At 36.0% G+C, this 22,502-nt stretch overlaps 1 protein-coding gene across 1 annotated transcript; it reads right to left on the reverse strand.

Moving 5' to 3' along the window:
- Positions 1-501: 501 nt before the first annotated feature.
- Positions 502-8,502, reverse strand: LOC112050404 (uncharacterized). Its single transcript, XM_024088667.2, has 6 exons — positions 8,290-8,502; positions 6,380-6,540; positions 4,280-4,414; positions 3,204-3,411; positions 2,654-2,798; positions 502-2,235 (listed from the first exon to the last, which is right to left on the reverse strand). Exons 1-6 carry the CDS (start codon positions 8,375-8,377, stop codon positions 2,070-2,072), a joined length of 903 nt encoding a protein of 300 aa, XP_023944435.2. The 5' UTR covers positions 8,378-8,502; the 3' UTR covers positions 502-2,069.
- Positions 8,503-22,502: the final 14,000 nt, after the last annotated feature.

Consider the following 22,502-nt stretch of genomic DNA (forward strand, 5'->3'; position numbering starts at 1 on the left):
TATTCGTTATTGTTGGAACAAAGTTTGTCTAGTATTAAAAATATATTAAAACAACATTTTTCTATAGGTAGGGGAACATGGTATGAGATGGCATAGTCGCTATTATTCTGTGATTCGCTAACGATTGACATCAACATACACAAACATAAATGCCCCCCGCGATCATGGAAATCAAAAGGAAAGTACATCAGTTTGTATAAAATTCTGTTGCGTAAAAAAGTTTTGTCAAATAGTTTTAACTAATACCATCAATAATCTATATTGCTGGTATTATTTCAATTTCAATTTGTGTACTTTAATACACGATGATTTCAAATGTATGCCATTTCAGACCATGTCCCCCTAGTCCCATACAAACGATTCGTAATACCTAATACTTAAAAGAGGGGTAGATTAGGGTTTGTTTTTAGGGTAGGGAAGGGATAGGGAAGAAGTGCATATAAGTCAAAGAGAATCTTCACCAGGTCCGCTAGTTAGCTAGTTTAAAATAATAAAAGAAAATGTTTTTGTTACGTATTTTAATTTATCATATTCGAATTGGTAACAACAATTTGGAAATATCACCTTAATTTTATTTTTTATACATTTAACATAAAAAGCACTTAAAATATAATGATACGATACTAATTAAGTATTCCTATAAGTATAATATGAAGCCGTGATAGCCCAGTGGATGTGACCTTTGTCTTTGATTCGGAGGGCGTTGGTTCGAATTCGGTCCAGTGCACAGGAAATATAATACCTATTTTATGAGAATTTTCTTGATTCTCTTCGTGTGTAAAGTCTGCCAAGTTGCATAGGGCAAGCGTGGTGGACTACTAGCCTAATCCCTCTCATTCTGAGAGGAGCCTCGTCCTTGACAGTAAGCCGAATATGGGTTGTTAATGATGACAATGAAAGTATTTAGTTAAATTTGGTTTCATAATGGACAAAACTTTGTTTGTCTATTTGTAAAGTCGGAGGTTGAGATGAATGTCTTTTAAACGTGAAGGAACTTCAGAGTTTCATTTAAAAATGCATCACAATCTATTATAATAAAATAAGCATGTTCAGTCTAAAATGCCCATCCTAGAATGGACCTGTGCCCACCCGACTGGCTACCAATATGGAATTCTATTACGATACAAATGCCGGGGGCCAGCCTCCCCCCCCCCCTCCTAGTAAATAATCCTAGATCAATGCCCATAGGCTACAAGGCCTCAGCACCGAAAAGGGCTGGAAGAAAATGACTGGGGGAGCAAAATCCCCACGCCTTACCCGGGCAAGGAGGCTCAGTCTCGAGGCCCGTACCTTCGCCTATTCCACGTGAAGAAAAGATCTGCACATCAACAAAACTAAGCCCGCATTCGCACGAGAGTTTTTTAACGGAAGTTAAAAAACCGTTAAATACAACAAATACATTCCCAAGTATATGTTCATACGATAGCGTTTTTAAAACACGACGTGTTTTTCCGAGCAGTGTTGCATTTTTTGGGCGTTGGAACCTGTATAGACCTTCATGTAACTCCATACGTAAAACTTAACTTTAAACGCTTTTTTAACGTCCGTTAAAAAAACTCACGTGCAAATGCGGGCTAAAGCAACAACTAAAAGCGCGACAACAGCGACACCCACACCGGGTCAGATAAGTTTGTGGCATTATAAGCATTCTTTATCGTTGATACGACAATCTCATTGATGTTCAACTTAGCAAAGGACATTTTACGTAGACAGAAAAGTAAATAGACAGTGCTGTCTGGATTGTCGCTGTAAACCAAAAGATAAACCAACTTCTTTTTGTTTTATTCAACCGATTTTTACATCCCAAACACTTAAAAATTTCATCATTGTTCAGTTTAAATATAAAAACAACACGTGTCATTCCACTAAATACTAAATCACATTGTCTTGTTTCTTGGCGCTTAAGTTTCCTCGTTTTAGAGCGATTGCAATGCCTGTTTTCTATTTGTCTATAGACTTATCTATCTACGAAATTTTAGTACAATCACAGAAAACATAAACTCTGTTGCGCCCTTCAAATAAATATAATTATTAGAAAAGGAACTAAAATATTTTAATTTAACTATCATTTATTTGACTAGCGGTTCTAAAATAGGAACTATACTGCCAAGATTATCAGCGTAGTAATCTGGTTTGAGTGTTTCGTGAGACATCATTTCTTCTTTTGTTTTGTTGGTTAACACGAGTAATGTGTTGAAGCCTACAGCTCTTCCTAATCCCACGTCTTGTTCTATCCTGGAAACGAGGACAATCATCATATTAGTATTGTATGATATATATCCATAATCACTGAAAGCTGAAATTTAGAAGTAATTGAAAACACACAATCAAATTATTTGTTTAACTTTTAAAGTGATAGCTTTCGTGTTAAAAACACTCTGAAATCTAACACCATGCAGGTTTTTTTTCTAAACTAGCGAAAGCCCGCGACTTCGTCTGCGTGGAATAAATTTTTGTAACAAATCCCACAGGAACCATGGATTTTTCCGGGATGAAAAGTGGGCTACTAAAGCATAAGAGTTAATCCAGAGTAAAATCTATTTCCATTCCGAATGGAATAAGCCACATCGCTTTAGTAGCCGCAGCGTAAAGGAGAACCAAACATACTAACACACTTACATTTTTATTATTTTTTTTTTTACAAAAAACTTACATGTCCCCGATAAACAGCACACGGCTAGGGTCCGAAACTCCTGCACGTCTCATGGCAAATTCACCGAACATTTTACCCGGTTTCCCGAGCAATACTGGTTTGCGTTTTGATTCTTCGCTAGCTATGTCACTGAACACTCCTGTGCCTGTACCAAAAATTACTTTATCAATACGTATAAATAGAATTAGTGTATGTCTGGAATTTCAAATTACTGTTTTCTCAAATACTTATAGTTGTTTACACAATACTAATACTACAGTCGTTATCTCGGAAAATTCAACTTAGATATACAAATGAACTGAGAAAGCTTAACTTCAAGTTCTCGACCAAGATTTACGACGTACTAGGGTCAGACCTTCCTCTATATAAAATGGAAACTTCTCCAATATAGGTTCGTTATGATATCCCAGTAGCCAGTGCGTTTAGGGATTTATGAATTCTTATGACCAAGTACAGTTTTTATAAAAAACCAGGTAGCATAGTAATTCGCACAGTAAACCTCAAGAGTCTCTCTGTATCCTTATAAGGTATAAGTAAAGCCAGTACCCACCTAAGGTCAAGACGCCCGCTTTCAAAGGCACGTATCTGTCAGTAGCGCCGTTGATAAAGAGCACTTCTGGGCGCCTCAGGTAGGTGAGTGCTTTGTATAGCTTGGGCAGGTTCACTTTGAAGTCGCTGTCGAAAACCACCGCACCTATCTCTTCGTCGTCGGTTAGGTACTCGATGTAGTCGCTATAGTAGTACGTGCCTACTTCAGGCTGCAAGGGAAACAGTTGATTACTAAACGAATACGAGTGAATTTTATAAAACGAGCTAAGTGAGTTTTGTGATAAAGAGTGTTATCCCCTATACTCCTGTGCTCTACTCGTTATACTCTACTTTGTTTGATCTCATGCATTAGATTATATATATTATTAGATACAATATCTAATAATATAAAATTAAAAATTAGTAAATTCCCCGAAGGTCATGAAATTAATTAGACTTCTGTTATAGACTTTTATGCCCAAAATTCTTTCTATCATAACAGAAAAGTTCAATATGTAAGCTGGATCAAATAAAATTGTTTATAAATAATGGAATTTCCATTACCAAATTTTCCCACCACCAATTTTCCCATCAAACGAAGCTAAGAACACTTTCGATCAAGTCATCTATATTATCTTTCAGTGCGCTTTCATTTCTGACTCCACTCGGGTATATTTGCAATGCTTCCCCAATTAAGTAGCCTCCCACAACTTTTAACGTCACAAACGATTTTCATTAACCATGTCTAAGAACACACGTACATAAGTACCTTTAATACAAAAAAAAAACTAAATTGAAATAGCCAAACTTATATATTCCTTTTTTTGCGTCGCGCGTAAAAATAAAACATCTGCTAATTAGGAAACCCATTAATACGGTTTTATATGAAATTATGCAAAAAGAAACTTTTTTGGTCCTACTTCGCTAGTTTTCCGGGAATACTTTAAAAGACACCGAAAATACAGAGAAACTCTAACGAAGGGTTGCCACGAAGCCATGAAGGTTACCTAAGGGAATCTTCATGGCTTCAAAGTTTTTCAACCTTTATAAAATGTGGTATGTGTAGCTACTGCCCGCTCTCTATAAAATTCAACTCACCCCTTCTTTACACTCGAATCCATGTGACGTCAGCACTGCAACGGTTTCAGGACATGACACGCAGTACACAGCTTTGTCGAAGTGCAACGATTTGAGGTACTCAGCGATGGCGGTAGATGGTATAGTGAGGTTCTCCTGTGAACATATAAACATATTATATTAAACGAGCCTGTTGATTTATTTATTCCAAGCTCGGCTAGTTACTGCTCTACCGACAAAGACGTACCAAGGGATTTCCGTTAGCAATGTAGAAAACGTCAGTGACAGGTATATTGTACCTCTTTCGAGCCTGGATCCATCTCAGACGGCATCGTCTTAACATCAGGTGAGACCACAGTGAAGGGCCAACTCGGCAGTTAGTAAATAAATATTTCGTTCCAATTAGGATTGAAAACCGAACCATAGGACGTGAGTAACTAGAACCCCATGTTTGTAATGAGACTACTGTAGTAGCTAGTAGCTCCTAACACAGACTGCTTGGTTAATTCTATGGTAAAGAGGAGTAGGTCAGGAAGCCTTGTTGGTGCGTGGATGTTATGGTTCAAATCTCGGGACAGGCCAATGAAAAGCTCTGACCAAGGGTTGTTTTTGAATAGGTGTGCGTAAACTTAGGTATACCTACTAGTGGCGAGGGATGGAATTTAGATGAAGGTAAGCCTTCCCAAGGAAAAGGAAAATTCATATAGTGTGATACAAACGCCGGTTTCTCATATATCTTACAGTACAACAATGAATATACATCGGCTTCCATGATCTCTTCGACGTTGATACCTACTTATGTTTACGTACACTCAACATGAGATGTAGCCGAAATTGAGTTGGCAAAGATATTATTATTAGAACCATTTCGATTATAACGTAATTATAGGATATATGAGTACGTTATTTTTATTGTGTGTTCCATAAGATATAGGAATACTGTATATTATTTCAGAAATAACAAGTAATTGTGATGATGTAACTGGTAATCAAAACACAAAGGACCTACGAACAATAATGATATACTTTCTGATAACGTAATGTATCTTCAATACAAAGGCTCGTCGAGGCCTAAATTTGACTGATCAATCAATGCTTCAATCCTCGATTGGAACTCTTTTATTTGGTCTATGGAAGACAATACCGTCATAAACAATAATGTTATTTTGTTGCGTGAGAATTGGGATATAATTATGTAAAAATTCGTTGATGGAGAATGAAATAGACATCTGCAGTTATATGCCGTTACCGAATAGGTCAAAATATTTTAGATTTTGACGTGATTTAGACATCATGACACTCTTTATACACTGACACATTTTGTTCTTAATATATTTAGTTCTAGACTGGATATTTATTTAACAAGCTTAAGCTTACGCTCATTATATATTGATACTAACTTTAATATAGGTACTAAATAAGCTATTATTAAACTTGTTTTATTAAACTTGTTAAAAAAGAGCACTCGTCTTAACATTGAATTATTTTATTAGTTATCGAATCACTGCGTCTCGTTTCTCTGCGAATAAATTGTATCTTTTTTTAATGGTAATGCGATCAATGTTATTTATTTGTCTATTTACTTCTTTGTCTACGTAAAAAATAGTTTGCTCATGTTAAACAGCATCTATACTAATATTGTTTGTTTGTTTGTTTGATTGGACGCTCTAATCTCAGGAACTACTGGTCCGATTTGAAAAATTCTTTCAGTGTTAGATAGCCCATTAATCAAGGAAGGCTATAGGCTATAGGCTATATTATCCCCGTTTTCCTACGGGAACGGGAACCACGCGAGTAAAACCACGCGGCGTCAGCTAGTTAAAAATAAAGAAATAGTGAAAAGTTTACGTTTAGGTACTCTCTGTTACAAGTTTCTCTGTTTGGCGGCCTCCGTGGCGCAGTGGTATGCGCGGTGGATTTAGAAGACGGAGGTCCTGGGTTCGATCCCCGGCTGGGCAGATTGAGATTTTCTTAATTTGTCCAGGTCTGGCTGGTGGGAGGCTTCGGCCGTGGCTAGTTACCACCCTACCGGCAAAGACGTACCGCCAAGCGATTTAGCGTTCCGATATAAAGGCAAGTCAAGGGTTACCTTGTAAAGAAAAAAAAAAGTATAATACATACATAGCCCTCTTTAATGTCGGCTGATTTGAACTTCGCTTCGTAATCGGCTTTTGTTCTTAAGCTATTATTGGAGACGAAGTGAACAGTCTTCCCCAGCCTTTTCATCAGCTCGAAGAACTTCCCCGCGCCCGGCATGGGGTTCCTTGTTTCCCAAACAACACCTTTAAGAAAAATATATGTATACAAAAGTGTGTAAAGATAGTCTTATTCCTAAAGTAATCTCTTTAAGAAACCTTTGGTGAAAGCGTACTCTCTGGAGCTAGTGTATTGAAAGTTGGAGGAGACATTGTTACTATTTATCCTGGAAAAATCCATAATTTCCACGTGGTTGTGAAAAACAGAAATTCTAACGGAGTGGCTGGTTTCCTCTACTAAAAGATAATAAAAATAGCAATTTTACTGGCCGATAAAATTGAGAAGTTATTTTCATAAGGTATAAGAAAACAATTGCGTCAGAATTCAGTAATCGGTGTGCCTAGTGGGAGTTTTCAATATTTTCATACTGTTACTATCGCGTTAACGTAAACGCGAATTTTTATGGAATTTAAACAGTTGTGCCACAAGATGGCGCTGTTTCAATTCCTTAGAAATTCGCGTTTACGTTAACGCGATCGTCACAGTATGAAACTGTCACTAGGACCTCTGTATAGATAGATTTGTCACGGTCGTTATGTAGAGTGAGAAGTGACGTCATCGACACCATTTTCCTCGTACCGTTTGAAATTCCATCATTTATGTGAATTAACAATTTGCTGTGTCATGATGTAATGTAAAACCTGGTGTCCACTTAGGTCCGCTAGTCTTATACTCTTAGGGCACATGCACACTTTACGAGATAACAAAAAGGGACGTTTGTTACAAGATATTATTGAAATTGTGTGTATTATTGCTAGATTGACGTTTGTCGAATATTATTTAGCAACTAGGTATAGTTTTTTTGCCTCTTGGGGATATTGTAGTGTTCATTTATTTTCAATTTCATTTTAAAGGCAACATGACGTTGTCTATTATAACGAAGAAGGCTTCGCGGGGCCTCGTCTAGTGTGCGCCTGCCCTAAGCGTACGTATAGCATAGCGGTTCTAAGTGGACAACCCGATTCCTATCGGGTTACCTTTTAATAATCCACAAGTTTTACGGGCATTAATAATTTAATGTACTCAGCCAAAACACATTCAGACTAAAAAAACCACAAGAACGAGTTAGCTACGAGAAAATTTCAGTCTTCGCTACTGTACCCTACCTTTATTATAGTTGCTACTCAAGCCTTATGACTAGTATTTTGACAGGGTTCTTCTGCTTTATAAAATAGTCCAATATCCCAAATTATATCATGGTCATTAGTTATCTAATGAAAGAAGTGTTTTCTGAATTACAAGTTGGTATAATAAATTCATTTATGATGTTTGTTTGTAGGAAATAGAGCATACCTACCTATTCCCGACTGCACCGATTTTAATAAAATTTGGAATAGGGTTAGGTACATTACATTTTAGAGAAGGGCACATAATAGTTTTTATGCCCTAAAACAAACAGTTCCTGCAAGTACTTGAAAAAAATAATAATCTATCAGAGATAGTCACGGACGTGATATTCATTTACCTGTAAAGCAATGTACATAAAATGCTCATAAATAATATAATATTACATTACCTACTTACTAAAAAAACGAATGTTATAATTAATAACCCTGAGATAACAACCTACGCTTGCAATAAAAATCAATTCATACTCGTAACTAAATACGCCAATTCAACATTAATAATCCTTGAACCACTAAAACAAGGAAAAGATACATAGACATTGCAAAATATTTCATTAATTAATATCACTTGAAGTTAGTAACTAAGAACTAATTAGCTTCGGACTATTGAATCCCTAAAAAAAGATAGAAAAGTCAAAATAATTTTACCATCACAATCTGAGAACACATGGTCGAAGGAACTTAAGAATTTCTTCAAATCAGCCTCGCTAAGTTCTAATAAGTTTACAGGTTCCATATTATCACTATCACTTCACTATATTTCGATTTGAGTGATTACTAATAATTCGAGTTGAGTGATTACCAATAATTCAAGTTGAGTGATAATTATAAAACACGTGCACTCTTACACTAGCATGCGTGAATACTGCGCTAGAGTCGACTTCGACCTAAATATATGTACATACAATAGCCCTATCTTTATTTATTGAACTTTATTACTAAGATCATAAGACTGAATTTACAACTGCGGAGTTTCGTGGATCGCGTATTTATTTGTCGTTTCCACTGCCAGACGGTTTTTGTTTTGGAAATAACGTGTCACGTATGACGTCATCGCGTTACCGGTTTTGAATTTCGCAATGTTCCACAATTAAAATATTTTTTTTTTTATAAGTAATAAGTAAATTTTATGGAACTTAAAATATTATTAAATTATTTTTATTTTTTACATTACCTAACTTATAAATAAGTGAGACAATTTTTCCTCAATTACATAATTTACTACTATAATTTTGCCGTTAATTGAGTAAGTAAGTAAAGTAAAAGTTTGTGCTTACCGCCCTACCGATAAAAGACGTACCGCCAAGCGATTTAGCGTTCCGATGTCGTGTAGAAACCGAAAGGGGTGTGGATTTTCATCTTTCTCCTAAAAAGTTACCCCGCTTCCAGCTTAGATTGCATCATCATTTACCATCAGGTGAGATTGTAGTCAAGGACTAACTTGCAAAAATAAACGTATAAAATACGTATTTGTCAAGACAATGGAAACCCAACCGCATATTGATCGCAATGGGTCTGGACGCCATAGAGACGACCTTGCTACAGTTGTAATGAGTCATAGCCCCAGGGAGTGACGGTACACTCCTAAATGTCAGTGTCTCCTGTCACATTACGTATCCATTTTACCCTCCAATTCGCTGGAGCTAGTTTATTATGTTTTGATATAATAGTACGCTGCCACTAAAAAATAACATTTATTTTCTCTACTTATTTTACTTCTCTACTTGAGCCGTGGTAGCCCAGTGGATATGACCTCTGCCTCCGATTCCGGAGGGTGTGAGTTCGAATCCGGTCCGGGGCATGCACCTCCAACTTTTCAGTTGTGTGCATTTTAAGAAATTAAATATCAAACGGTGAAGGAAAACATCGTGAGGAAACCTGCATACCTGAGAATTTTTACAATTCTCTGCGTGTGTGAAATCTGCCAATCCGCATTGGGCCAGCGTGGTGGACTATTGGCCTAACCCCTCTCAATCTGAGAGGAGACTCGAGCTCAACAGTGAGCTGAATATGGGTTGATAATGATGATGATGATGACTTATTTTACACGTATAACTTCTTTCTTAAAATTTAGATATGGAAAGTATAACTTCTTTAACACAATCAAAACCTAATGATGAAAAATACCGGTCAAGTGCGTGTTTGGTCACACGCAGTGTAAGGTTCCGTAGTTGAAAGTCACTAATTTAATCGAGCAGGTACTCTTTAGATTTTAATCCGTCTTTAGCTCTGGTAGTTTTTCTTTTAATTTCCGTACATGTACTACTTCTGTAAATATTTTCACGAATCCATAACAATCTTTAGCTGGCAGGAGGGAGTCGGGACACTAATTAACAGTGAAAGCGAAAAATGATAATAACACACATCCACAATACTTGTTTTATTTTTAAATGAAATGAAATAGTAAAATCCTCCCCTTACATAATATTAAAATTTACTTTTAAAACCTAGTTGGCGTGCCTAATATACCTACTTATATAGCGAAATCAAAAATAAAAAAAAATCAAAAATCATTTATTTCAAGTAGGCTCAGTTTACAAGCACTCTTGACAGGTCAGTTGACTATTCGTAAAGATTCTACCACCGGTTCGGAAGGCAGGTTCTGCTGAGAAGATACCGGCAAGAAACTCAACAGTTGCTCTTTTGAAAAAGTCATACAGTATTATAATTTACAATTGATAACAATTACTGTTTCCATTTCTTATAGTTTTACTTCCTGTGTGAAGGTGGAAGCTGATCCAACGGCCTCCAAGCATCTTTAAAGCTAACTTGCAACTTAAAGCAACTTAGCGAAGCTAAATTGCAGCTTTCTAGGACGTATACTAATAGTCTTTGAGCTAAACCGCGAACACACGGACAGACGTGGCGAAACTAGGATTTCTCGTTGACTACGGAACACTAAAAACCATCTGGATAAATATTTTTTCGCTCACCATGCTATAAAAGGAAGTAAAGTTGATTAATACTGGAACGAAATAAACTAAATTAAATCGAATTAAACCATCACGTGTTTTTTACTTTAGAACAGTAAAAACAATGCTAAGACAATTACTGGCCAAATCACGCTAATTATGCTAATTCATTTCTGGAGAATGGATGGAAAAGAAACAAAAATATCTATAGAATTGACCTTCCACGAAGGTGGGAAAAGGTCAGTGATAATGACGCACAAACAGATAAAAGTATTATATTATGGACTACAAAACTGTTAATAATCTAGGTTAGAAACCGAATATTGAAGGAAGATAAGGATAAGATAAGCGAATCCAAATAGGTATATAAGTTAAATAATGAAGAAACGATTATAAAAAACATGACAATTGTAATAATGTTTTACCATCATCATAATCAGCCGATGAACGTCCACTGCTAGACATAGGCCTCATGCATGGACCTCCAACGGTCTCGAGTCGCCAGCATCCAACGGCACCCTGCAACCCGCTTGATATCCTCGGTCCACCTAGTGTGTGGTCGACCAACACTGCGCTTACTAGTGTGGGGTCGCCATTCCAGCACTTTGGGACCCCAACGTCCATCGGCTCTTCAGACTATGTGCCCGCCCATTGCCACTTCACTTTCGCAATTCGTTGAGCTATGTCGGTGACTTTGGTTCTTCTGCGGATCTCCTCATTTCTGATTCGATCACGCAGAGGTACTCCTAACATAGCTCGTTCCATCGCCCGCTGTGACTGAGCCTTCTTATATTCTTACTTATGCAGGGTAAAATTATTTATTACATTGTCTATGTTTGCAATATAGTAATACAGTTAGATAGCCCAGATGACATCGGCCTTTGATTCAGAAGGCGTGGGTTCGTGACTCGGAGAGCAAGTAAAGCTGTCGGTCTCGCTTAGTATTCAAACTTCACACACGCAAATAATTGAAAAAAATCTCTGGTATGCGGGTTTCCTCACGATTCCTTCACCATTTGAGATACGTGATATTTAATTTCTTAAAATGAAACATTAAAGTTTAATAGTCGTTAAATAATTTAACACTATCACTATAAGCTCACCAATCCGCATTGCAACGGCGTGGTGGGTCTTAACTCCATATCCCCTTTCCTATTTGAAGGGAGACCTGGGTCGTTAGGCCATTACAATATGCTGATAATGATCAACCAATATTATCTTCAGAGTACCTACTTCAGCATCGACCATCGTCATAATTTACAGAAGTTTCAATTAAATGCACTGTTATCTGTGTTTACACTTTATGATAAGTGATAACCATTATCGTATACTTAACTATATTAGTTTCCGGATTGCGTGGATAATCTGTATAGCATGATGATATTGCAGCACTAGACAATACCCCGCGGTTTCGCCCGCGTAGTTCCCGTTCCCGTGGGAATAAGGGGATAATATATATATGACACTAACAAATACCATGGCTTTCTATTGGTAAAAGAGTTTTCAAAGTCGGTTCAGTAGATCCATAGATTACTGACGTCCTACAACCTCACGCTTTACCTGTTTATAATGTTAAGTACTCGTATAATAATTAATAGGCTAGTTGACACTTTTTTTAAAAAGGTCTTACATTTACATTAGTATTCTGCTAAATTAAAAAAATATATTATATTTTTCTGAGACATGAATAGGTACATAAAAACTAAATATTTTTTTACAGTACGAGCCAAAACGCTATCCGCCATGATGGCTATATTTTATTTGTTTCATGACGTCACGTTAACACTAAACCTTAACCACTAAGGGTTTGACAAAAAATATTAGGTTGACGTTCATTTCTTTATATGAAATCAAGTATCATCGTGACGTCACAAAGTAGAGACAGCGTTTTTAAATTAAGGTTTTTTTATAACTTTAAGAGGAACAATGCTTTATTTTTTATTCGCTATTGGTCGTTGACTGATATTATAAAGCCTCCCTCTCTTAAAATTTATTTAAATGTAAGCAGCTTTCTAGAGAAAAAAGAATTTTCAAAATCTAGTTTAGTAAAGATATAAATTTAGAACGGTGTACAAACAATACTTCACGGATTATCGTAGTTTTTCAAAAAGTATCGTTTATAATGAAAATTTAAACTTCGCCTTTAATATGATAGTGAGTTCAACGGAGACTGAACTTTAGCAATTAGGGGAACAACGAGGAGACAAATTTTCTTTGCCGTCAAGATATTAAACTTTTACTGTAGACAGCAGCGAAAAACGAATCGTCGCAGTTACAAGCGAAAATCAGTTTCGCCCTGGAAATTGTCACTTTGAGCAAAGAACCAAATTAGTTCCCAAACTTTGTCGACAATGTAATATCGAAATAATAATCTGAAGCTCAGCGCATATTTTAACACGAGAATTTTTTTTTCAGTATTCAAAGTCCCTCGATTTTTTTTTCTAAGAAAAAGTTCAATGAGCTGATGGACGTTGCTACCAGTTTGACGTCCGATAAAACGGATCGTGTGTTTGTCGCGATGCGCATGACATCATACCGTTCGCGACCAACACACCATTTCAAGTCGTTAGCGCTGTAGACATGTGAAATTACTTGATCGTTGGTGGCTGACGTAAGCTTTTTGTCGCGATCGAAAATAATTCAAAACTAGTTAATAAAACAAAGGCTTGATTTATAATCAAGTACTTACGATAGCCATGGCGTATAAAAAAAGTTAAGCCAATGTTTTTGAAAGTTACAACATACGAAAGTTACAACGCCTAACGATTCTCGACAGGCACATTTTGTTTTCGTTTTGTTTATAAATAATTTTAAGGCTTCCTGCTGCAATAAATCTGGGCCTGTAGCCAAATGGCTGCGATTCTCTTTCTACAAACGCTAACGCTTCGAAAATTAGAAAAATGTATGGGAATGACAGAACCGATCGACAACTTGATCACGTGATCTGTCGATAGCAAATGTCATTCCCATACATGTTTCTAGTTTTCGAAGCTTTAGCGTTTGTAGAAAGAGAATAGATGTGCTACTTGGCTATAGGCCCTGCTTCATTTACGACCTTTGCAGTAAGGTACTTGTTTCAGATCTAACCTTGTTAGTTTTGGTGTTTACAATCAAGTCTAATGCAGCTGGTCTGAAGCAGATCGATCTGTGCCCAATCGAGGAGCAGCAGGCCGCGAAGTGCGCAAAACGGTGAAAGGTGCGCAGAATAGGTTGCGCACAAAAAACGCAACCCTGTCATTCGTTCATCGAATTTTACTGCCCATATTTTTTTTATACCGATAAACTACCGATACTCCAATAAACTCCTAAAATAAAAAAAAAGGATTTACCATCACCCAGATTCACTTTAAGATAATAATAACAAAAAATATTCAGTATTATTAATGTCATCCAAGGCGATTATACTGAAAAGCTTTCCGTGTTTTATTCAAATCGAGTGTAAAGGAAGACGGTACATTATGGTAATGAGCCAATTGATCTCTCCTGTACTCTGATCTGGTTTATATTTCTTCTGAAGCTTCTGACTTACAGCGCGAATATAAACGAGGTTTGGAGAGTGATGCGGCAAAAAATGTGCTTACTTATAATAAATTAAGATGTTTTACTGTAACTAGAGTAGCCTTTTTGTCAAACAAAGAGATCGGGTATCTGTAAAGACAGTTTACTGACGATAGTTGAACGTGACAACGTCAGAAAATACTGATGGAATGGTTTGGAACAGGCCCTGGCTTACAACTAAGTACTAAGTATAGCAAAAAGTGTCGTTACAACTTTTTGGTCTTAATTTTTTCTCTAGGTTTCGCAACGGATAAGGAACTTTCGCTCCAATAAAATATTGTTCGTTTATTTCTAGAATATATTTTATTTCTTGTAAAAGAAGTTGGCAACCCTAGAGCGAGATTTACTTTATTTCTTGTAAAAGAAGTTGGCAACCCTAGAGCGAGGGAACGACGCATGACGTCATCTTTTTGAGCTTGCATGTGGCTTCATCGAATTATAAGACGTTGTCACGTCAAAAATATCTGTATTAAACAGATGACTGTTTATTTGTTCTAATAAATAATAGAGTAACTTTCTAATAGGAATCAAAAGCTAAGATGATCCCTGGTTAACCAATGGGATTCTCTCGTGTAACCAGTAAATATTTTTTAGATTAGATATTATTTTTTATTGGAAATAAAAAAATAGTTTATTTTGTAATTATAAATGTTCAACGTATTTATGTAATGTTGTGAGAACTTAGAATTACTTTGGCTAAACAAAAACCACAACGTCAACACATACACAAAGGTACTATTAGACATGCTCTAAAATGGCATTTTACATTTGCTAGCAATAAGCATGCTATTTTTAATTATGAGATTTTACATTGGCGATTGAGAACTTGATTTCTCATATTATGTGGAAGAAAATATAAAAAACAACACTTTAAACTTAGACGGTTTAAGTTACTTTTAGTAATAAGGCTATTGTTTCATTTATAATGAGTAATTTTCTTAAAATAAAGATTATTATTATTATTATTAAAATTACACATGCCAATTTGTATCTATTGCTCTCTGTCTATAGTATCGTGTTAGACAGGGAGAGATGAAGGTGAAGAGAATACAGAATAGCAATGCTGATCGACTAGCATACTTAATAAGCAAACCTGTTTAGACGAGCTAAAAGTACGCCCCCTTCCACCCGCGCAGCAAGTAGCATGCTCATAAATCGCACGACTATTGATTCTTGAGCAAGCTCGAAATAAGCATGCTCAATAGCAATGTTGCGATACACATGCTAATAAGTAGCAACTGTTCAATAGTAGCATGCTTCCGTGCTTGAAATAAGCATGTGTAACGGTAGCTTAATAAAATAAATAGAAATAACTAACAGAGAGAGACCCGCGACTTCGTCTGCCCTTAGACATCATGTCGCAAAATTCGTTCATAGCGGACGTTTACTATGAACTACTACCCTGTCTTTCAAACGAATTTCGACATTTCGTGATGAAATGACCTTTCATATTTATATATAGTATAATACATAATCTAAAAACGTTGGATTGAATTTATCAGTATGAAAAATGGCTAACCTTGGAGGTTGGAGATTAGGCTCTAATGAATTTCATAAGCTTTGGCATCGATCAACTTTAGCAAAAGTTTACTCGTTTGCGATGACGTATTTCATTCGGAGTTGCTAGTTCGTGCGTGGGTTTCACATAACCGTACATAGATTGATTTATATGTTTCATATGGTCTGAGAGCCTGTGAAGACCAGATATTCCTCATGTTAGGTGAAAAGTGGGCCTCCCCGCTTTTCAGAACGATACAGAAATGAAAAAGTCGGCCAAGTGCGAGTCGCACTCGCCTACGAAGGGTTCCGTAGCAGCAAGTAACATATACTTCTTGCTCATCAATTTCATGCTCATATATACACATTATACATATATCTCGTTCAAACCACATTTCGGTGGAAGTTTGCATGGTAATGTACATCATATATTTTTTTTAATTTTATCATTCTCTTATTTTTGAAGTTACGGGGGGGGGGAGGGGGGCACACACATTTTTCCACTTTGGAAGCGTCTCTAGCAAAACTATTCAGTTTGGGAGTTATGGGAGACCCCATAATTTTTCTTTATTTTTGTATGAAAATCTTAATGCGGTTCACGGAATCTACTCACTAAGTTTCAACAGTATAGCACTTATAATTTCTGAAAAAAGTAACTGTGACATACGGACGGACAGACATGACGAATCTATAAGGGTTCCGTTTTTGCCATTTGGCTACGGAACCCTAAAAATTTACCTAATGAAAATCTTGAAATTTTACCAGATTACAGTAGAGTCTTAGTCGAAATAATATTCGTTAACAGGGAAAATATGCTGATTTCATTATTTTCACACCGATCGTAGTGTATCCACTTTGATGCGTATTTCACTTATAGTCAGTTCTCAGTTGTCTTTACAAACGCAGGCTGTCACTGTCAAAGTCAATGAATAAATGAGATGTCTTTGTTATCATAATTTGATTAGATGTATCAAATCCTTATTAAAACTGTTCCCTGTCTTATATATAGACACATATAATGCAATGAATTTTGTGTTAAAGGGATACTAATTATTGCCCACCTGTATGAGTAATTTAAAAAACAACACTAAACTTAGACGGTTGAAGCAGGGCTACCATAAAAGCCATCACAGTCCAAAGTCCATAATTGGCTACCATACATATTATTTACCTATGATAAGAGCATATTACTAACATTATGCTAACAAACATAAGCTGACGCATATCAATTCCGTGTAAGTGTAAGTAGTTCCAGTTGCTGACAGCTTACTTAAAATGAGGTGTATCTGGCTGCGCATGCTATTTGTCTAATATATCAATATCATCCTTTGACGTCATCAGAGTTTTGAACTATTATTATTGGATATGAGAATACGATACGGACATTGATAAATGATAATATCGACACCAAGAAATAAAACGATCTGTGATTTCAAAATAGATGGCAAAGTTTAAGTGACATATATATTATCATGCCATAACATGACTGTTTATAGAATTTTTGTTTGTTTTTCGTAAAGACTTTATTAACTCTTAAATAAATTTCAATGGAAATCTTTAAACTATGATTGAATAACACGATAATTTTGTTAACTTTACGTAAAAACGATATTTACACAAATGATCAGTAAGTACCTAGTAATTATTATGGCGTATAATGCTCTTCTTCGATCTGTCCCTTTTTTGGCGCATTGTGTATTATATCTTTAGCTTATCTTGAGCTGCTTCGTCCCGGCGTCTTTTACCGTCTTGTGTTCTTCTTTCCATTACGCTTTCCATCTTCTAATGACCTTCTTCGACCAGCCCGAGTTTTGTTTTTTTTTCAACCTGCCTCTACTTGTTTATAGTGTGACGCTTTGCGCTTGTGACCAGCTACTACTTTTCTTCTTCAACTAAGCAATGTAGGTAAACTAGTAGATTTTAGATTAGAGTGTGGCGTGCGTCAAGGTAGGCTGAGGTCTCCGGACCTTTTTAGTCTACATGTCAATGACCTGATAGACGAACTCAGAAGTGCTAAAGTAGGCTGTCGTATAGGTGCAACATGTGATAGTTATAAGAATAGTGCAATAAGGGAGTACTGAAATTTGGTCCTGTATTAATAAATTAGGTATTCTTTAGTTGTTAAACTATCAAAGGTGATTCTAATGTATTTTGTATTCACAGAATAGAACTATATATTTTTACATCCTCTTTCAGTGAATTTTCCGTCACTTTCGACTTCGTGTAACAATAGTAGCTCAATTGTATTTCCGCAATAATATGACCCTCGTAAAAATAGGGATCGCAAAGCGTAAATGTCACAAATAACGTCACTATTTCAATGGATGGATGGAATAGATGGATCAAAGGAAACCCTTTTCGACGTCATGAAAAGCAAGGGCTGCTAAAAATTAGTACGATTAATAATAATATTTTATGTATTTTTAAGGTGTTTTAGAGTTATTACGAATTCACGCCTTTTTAGTCGTGGACAAAGGCATCTTGCCTTTCGATATACGTATGCGCTCCTATAGGTAGCGCAAGAAAACAAACTAGCAGAATTAATGACAAACGTTGCTGTGCGTATTATTTTGATGAAAAAAACTCATCATCATCATCATTATCAACCCATAGTCGGCTCTCAGCAGTGAGCTTTAGTCTCCTCTCAGATGAGAGGGGTTAGGCCAATGGTCCACCACGCTGGCCCAATACGGATTGACAGACTTCACACACGCAGAGAATTCTCTGGTATGCAGTTTTCATACGATGTTTTTCTTCACCGTTTGAGACACGTGATATTTAATTTCATAAAATGCATTTCATGCATGCATGCCCCGGACCGGATTCAAACCCACACCCTCCAGAATCTGTGCTAGAGGTCATATCCACGGGGCTATCACGGCAAACTAACTATTGATACGAGCTATTAAGATGAAAATAATGTTTTATTATATCACAAAAGGTACCACTAATATAAAATAGAAAAAAAAAGATTCCGATGAAATGATAACCAGCTCCAACTTTTTTAAGTCGGTTAAAATATGCATGCATTAATATAAATTAACTAAATCTATAAAATTAAAATAAATTAAATTAAAATTAAACTAATACTTGAACATACTTAACAAAATTTGCCGCCTTTGGTAGGGTGGCCATCACATAGGCAGTTCCAACACGCGTTGTATTGCGATAGAAATTCGTTAGAGAAAGCTGCCTGCTCGAGGATCGCCTGTTGCCTCCCTGAATGATTTGCTGATATCCTTGTGGAAAGTCTGGGCGCTCCTAACCATTATGTATTCTGTTTTACGCATGTTTTGATGTAGATAAATAATTTGATTTTGAACTTGAATGAATCCGACTTGCAGCTGCCAATTTCCAACGTTCGCTCCACCAACTTCCTGACATTGGGACAACGTGTTTTGTTCAAGATCTTATTATGCTACTGCCACACATGATTGACGTGGGAAGTAACGAGGAAAGCGATCAGGGAAGTTATGTGGCCACGTCACGCGTTCTGCCACGAGTATTCGTGGAAATATTTCGGACATATCGTATCGTGGCATAGTGTGCCAGATAATTTAGGGCCAACGTATGGTACCGGCGTAAAAGGGCATGAAAACCTGAAATAACAGGAATCTTACTCGAATTCTACGAAATAATTTTCTCACGAAAATTCGTTTCCCGATAGGCCCGTTGTGGTTTATTTGGAACACGTAGCGCGATAACTTTTTGCCGTCTGATTAGCGTAAACATTTGCCTCTCGCTTGTTAGCCGGTGAACATTGATTGGATTAACGTTTCGCTACATTGTGTTTTCTGCCCTTGTGCCGGAAACACATTTGTAACTCCCTCACATCACAATACGCCTAACAAACTTTTATATTTGCACTAGCGGACGCCTGCAACTTCGTTGGCCTTACCCGTAGACTTACATACATAACGTTCTTCTAATTTTAGTTTTTTTTTTTAATACGGCCATGATATACTATTTTGAAATCCTCAAGATGAGTCCTTGAATTTGATACCCATATTGCAATATTAGAAAAAAAACACTCATACTCAATGAGTGAGTATATTTTTTCCCACAGGAACAGGGACTATCTAAATAAAAACAGGGCATCTGCTATATAAATAACGATCTATGTAAATAAAATCTATGTAAATAAAATTGTGTTTCTAAAGTTATATTTTTTAAAACTAAGTTTTTATTATATTTAATAGTGATACAGTGTTAAAAATGATGTAATCTTACATCTTCATAATACCAACAAGTGTTCCAAATATAACATTTTCGAAACTTTCACATTTGAGTTCAGTTTGAAATCACTTAATATCTACTTAACAAAGCAAGCAACAATGACTGACATAAAAACTATTGAGCACTCAATATCCACTTTAACGGAGCATTTCAATGAACGTATGTCAGAGTTTCAAAGAGTTCTTCAGACTTCTGCTCCTGCCTCCAGTCCCACATCAAACATTGCTGCACAGTTTGGTTCATTTAGAGTGTTTGTCCTGGCAGCACTCGAAAGCTTACAGATGCAAGTGCAGGTGCTGTCTAGGCAGTGTGATGTGATGGAAACAAGAAGCCGGAGGAAGATGCTGCTGCTGCATGGTGTTCCGGAGGCTCAGAAAGAAACATTGCAATCTGTGGTGGTTCAGGCGCTTACAGATCATTTAGATGTCCCAGAGCTCACAGATACAGATCTCAGTTTTTGCAAACGTTTGGGTAAATCGAAGAACAGTAAGCCACGGCCAATTTTATTAAAATTTTATAATCTCAATCAACGAAACAAAGTTTGGTTCAAGAAAATAGGCTTAAAGGGCACTGGGATTACTCTTTCTGAATTCCTAACTAAAGATAGACACGATGCGTTCCAGTTAGCCAGACAAAAGTTTGGTGTTTCTCGGTGTTGGACATCGGATGGAGCCATCACAGTGCTCGGGTTGGATGGCAAACGTCACACAATTCACACTGTGGCAGAGGTCAGGTTGATCGGATCCAAGACAGGTGACTCCCCGATAGCATCTACTTCTGGTGCCGCTAGTCAAGTTGGAGCTGTACAGTCTGGTGGTGGGCAGTCTCACATCGCGGTGCCTGTGTCAAAGTCAACGAAGCCCCAGACCGATAAACATAAGAGATCTGCACGGAGATAATGCCCCTTTGCTTGGCTTGTGAAATCCTTTTTCTTTCATGTATTTCATGTAATTCATATTGCATTCAGATAACATATTCTTAATATATTAATATGTTAAAAGACATTGGTTTAAGAACTTCTGTAGACAAATACAATACATAATATGTAATGTAGTTACAACATTGGTAAAGCTTTGGTCATATAATAGGCTCAGCTTGTTGTTTAAGCATGTATTTGGTAAATTTTGTAGGTGGTAGGTACTGAGAAATAGCTATTAGTGAAACTTTTTCTTTACAATTTGTTTACATTATTTTAAATTCACCTATCAGATGTGTCACTTGTCATGATTGTCAATGTCATTTGTTATTCATCGGTCAATTGTCAAAGTCATCTGTCAACTGTCAAATAATTGTCTACATTGTCTAATACCTATAACTTTTAATTTTGCTAACAAATTTCTCAGTTCTGGGATCGAGCAATTTTGAACGTTTATTATTATTGTATATATATATATATATATATATTTTTTTTCTTTAATTATGTTGTAACTTGTAGTTCTTATTACTTCACTAAGTGTGTAGTTCTAATTGTCTAAAGACCTAAATTAGTTTAAATATTAGTATAGTAAATTATACAACTATACTAATAATTAAACACATTTAACGTTTGTTGTTTAATTGTTGTGTTATTCTAAAATTTAGATCAGCTGAAGTTTACAGTATATAAAATATAAGCTTTGTATTCTGAGCAAATAAGTATTCCAAGTATGATCATATGAATCTGTAGGTATGTTTTACGTGGAATAACTTAATCTTATTTATTAACTGACTATTGATGTTTGGTAGGCTCAATAGTATATTGATGTATAAATACTTTGTTTTTTCTTTGTGTCCAGCATAATACATCTTTTCAATGATATTTTAAACTAGTTATATACCCTTTGTTTGCCTATTTAAGTAGATTATTTTCATAAATAGCTTTGTACATGAATATAATTTGTATTTATAATTGTTTATGATTTAAGCAAAGCGATTTCCTACAGAATTTGTTGGTAGGTGGAGGAGAAATACCATTAAACCTTTAGTCTTAGTTAATTATATATACATATTATTTAATATTTTTAACATATATTCTTATTTTATAATTTATTATATTTATATTACTATATTTTTAGTATATCTATTATTATCATTTAACTGAATAATATATTGTTATAGTATGAACCAATATAACTTTGATCTGAATGAAAGTAGCTCGGGTAATGAAGATGTTTATGTGTCAGACTCGTCGCAGTCTGGCTGTAGCGACAGCTTTCACAGTGCGGCTATGCCGCTTAATTCTGCTCTGGATGTTACATTTTCATCTTTTCGCAAAAATTTTAATGTAGTACATATTAATGCGCAAAGCATTCCCTCGCATTATTCTGATTTATTGACTTCATTTGAAAGTACGGATATTCATGCAATTTTAGTATCAGAATCTTTTCTAAAACCTTGTCTACCTTCTACTTCTTATAGTTTGCCTGGCTTTCACCTCATTAGGAATGATCGTACAGGAAAGGGTGGCGGTGGTGTGTGTATTTATCTGCGTAGTCATATCCCATTTAGTATTTTAGATAAATCTCCATCGGCATACTCTGAATCATCTGAGCATTTATTTATTGAAGTACAGTTTAGTTCTAAAAAGCTTCTTCTTGGTGTTTTTTACTGTCCTTCTCTGCATATTAATTATTTCAGCAGCTTTGAAAATTTACTGGAATTATATTCGTCTACTGTTGA

This window comes from Bicyclus anynana, chromosome 13 (assembly GCF_947172395.1).
Source record: "Bicyclus anynana chromosome 13, ilBicAnyn1.1, whole genome shotgun sequence".
In the NCBI taxonomy this organism is placed as follows: Eukaryota; Metazoa; Arthropoda; class Insecta; order Lepidoptera; family Nymphalidae; genus Bicyclus; species Bicyclus anynana.

Bases quoted from the DNA above. Each gene is read 5' to 3' on its own strand.
- LOC112050404 (XM_024088667.2), bottom strand. From the start codon at position 8,377: ATGGAACCTGTAAACTTATTAGAACTTAGCGAGGCTGATTTGAAGAAA. The intron at 4,415-6,379 runs GTATGTATTATA...ATATGTTCACAG, and splicing joins CCGACATTAAAGAGGGCTAT to GAGAACCTCACTATACCATC. The intron at 2,236-2,653 runs GTAAGTTTTTTG...CCTCGTTTCCAG, and splicing joins GTGCTGTTTATCGGGGACAT to GATAGAACAAGACGTGGGAT.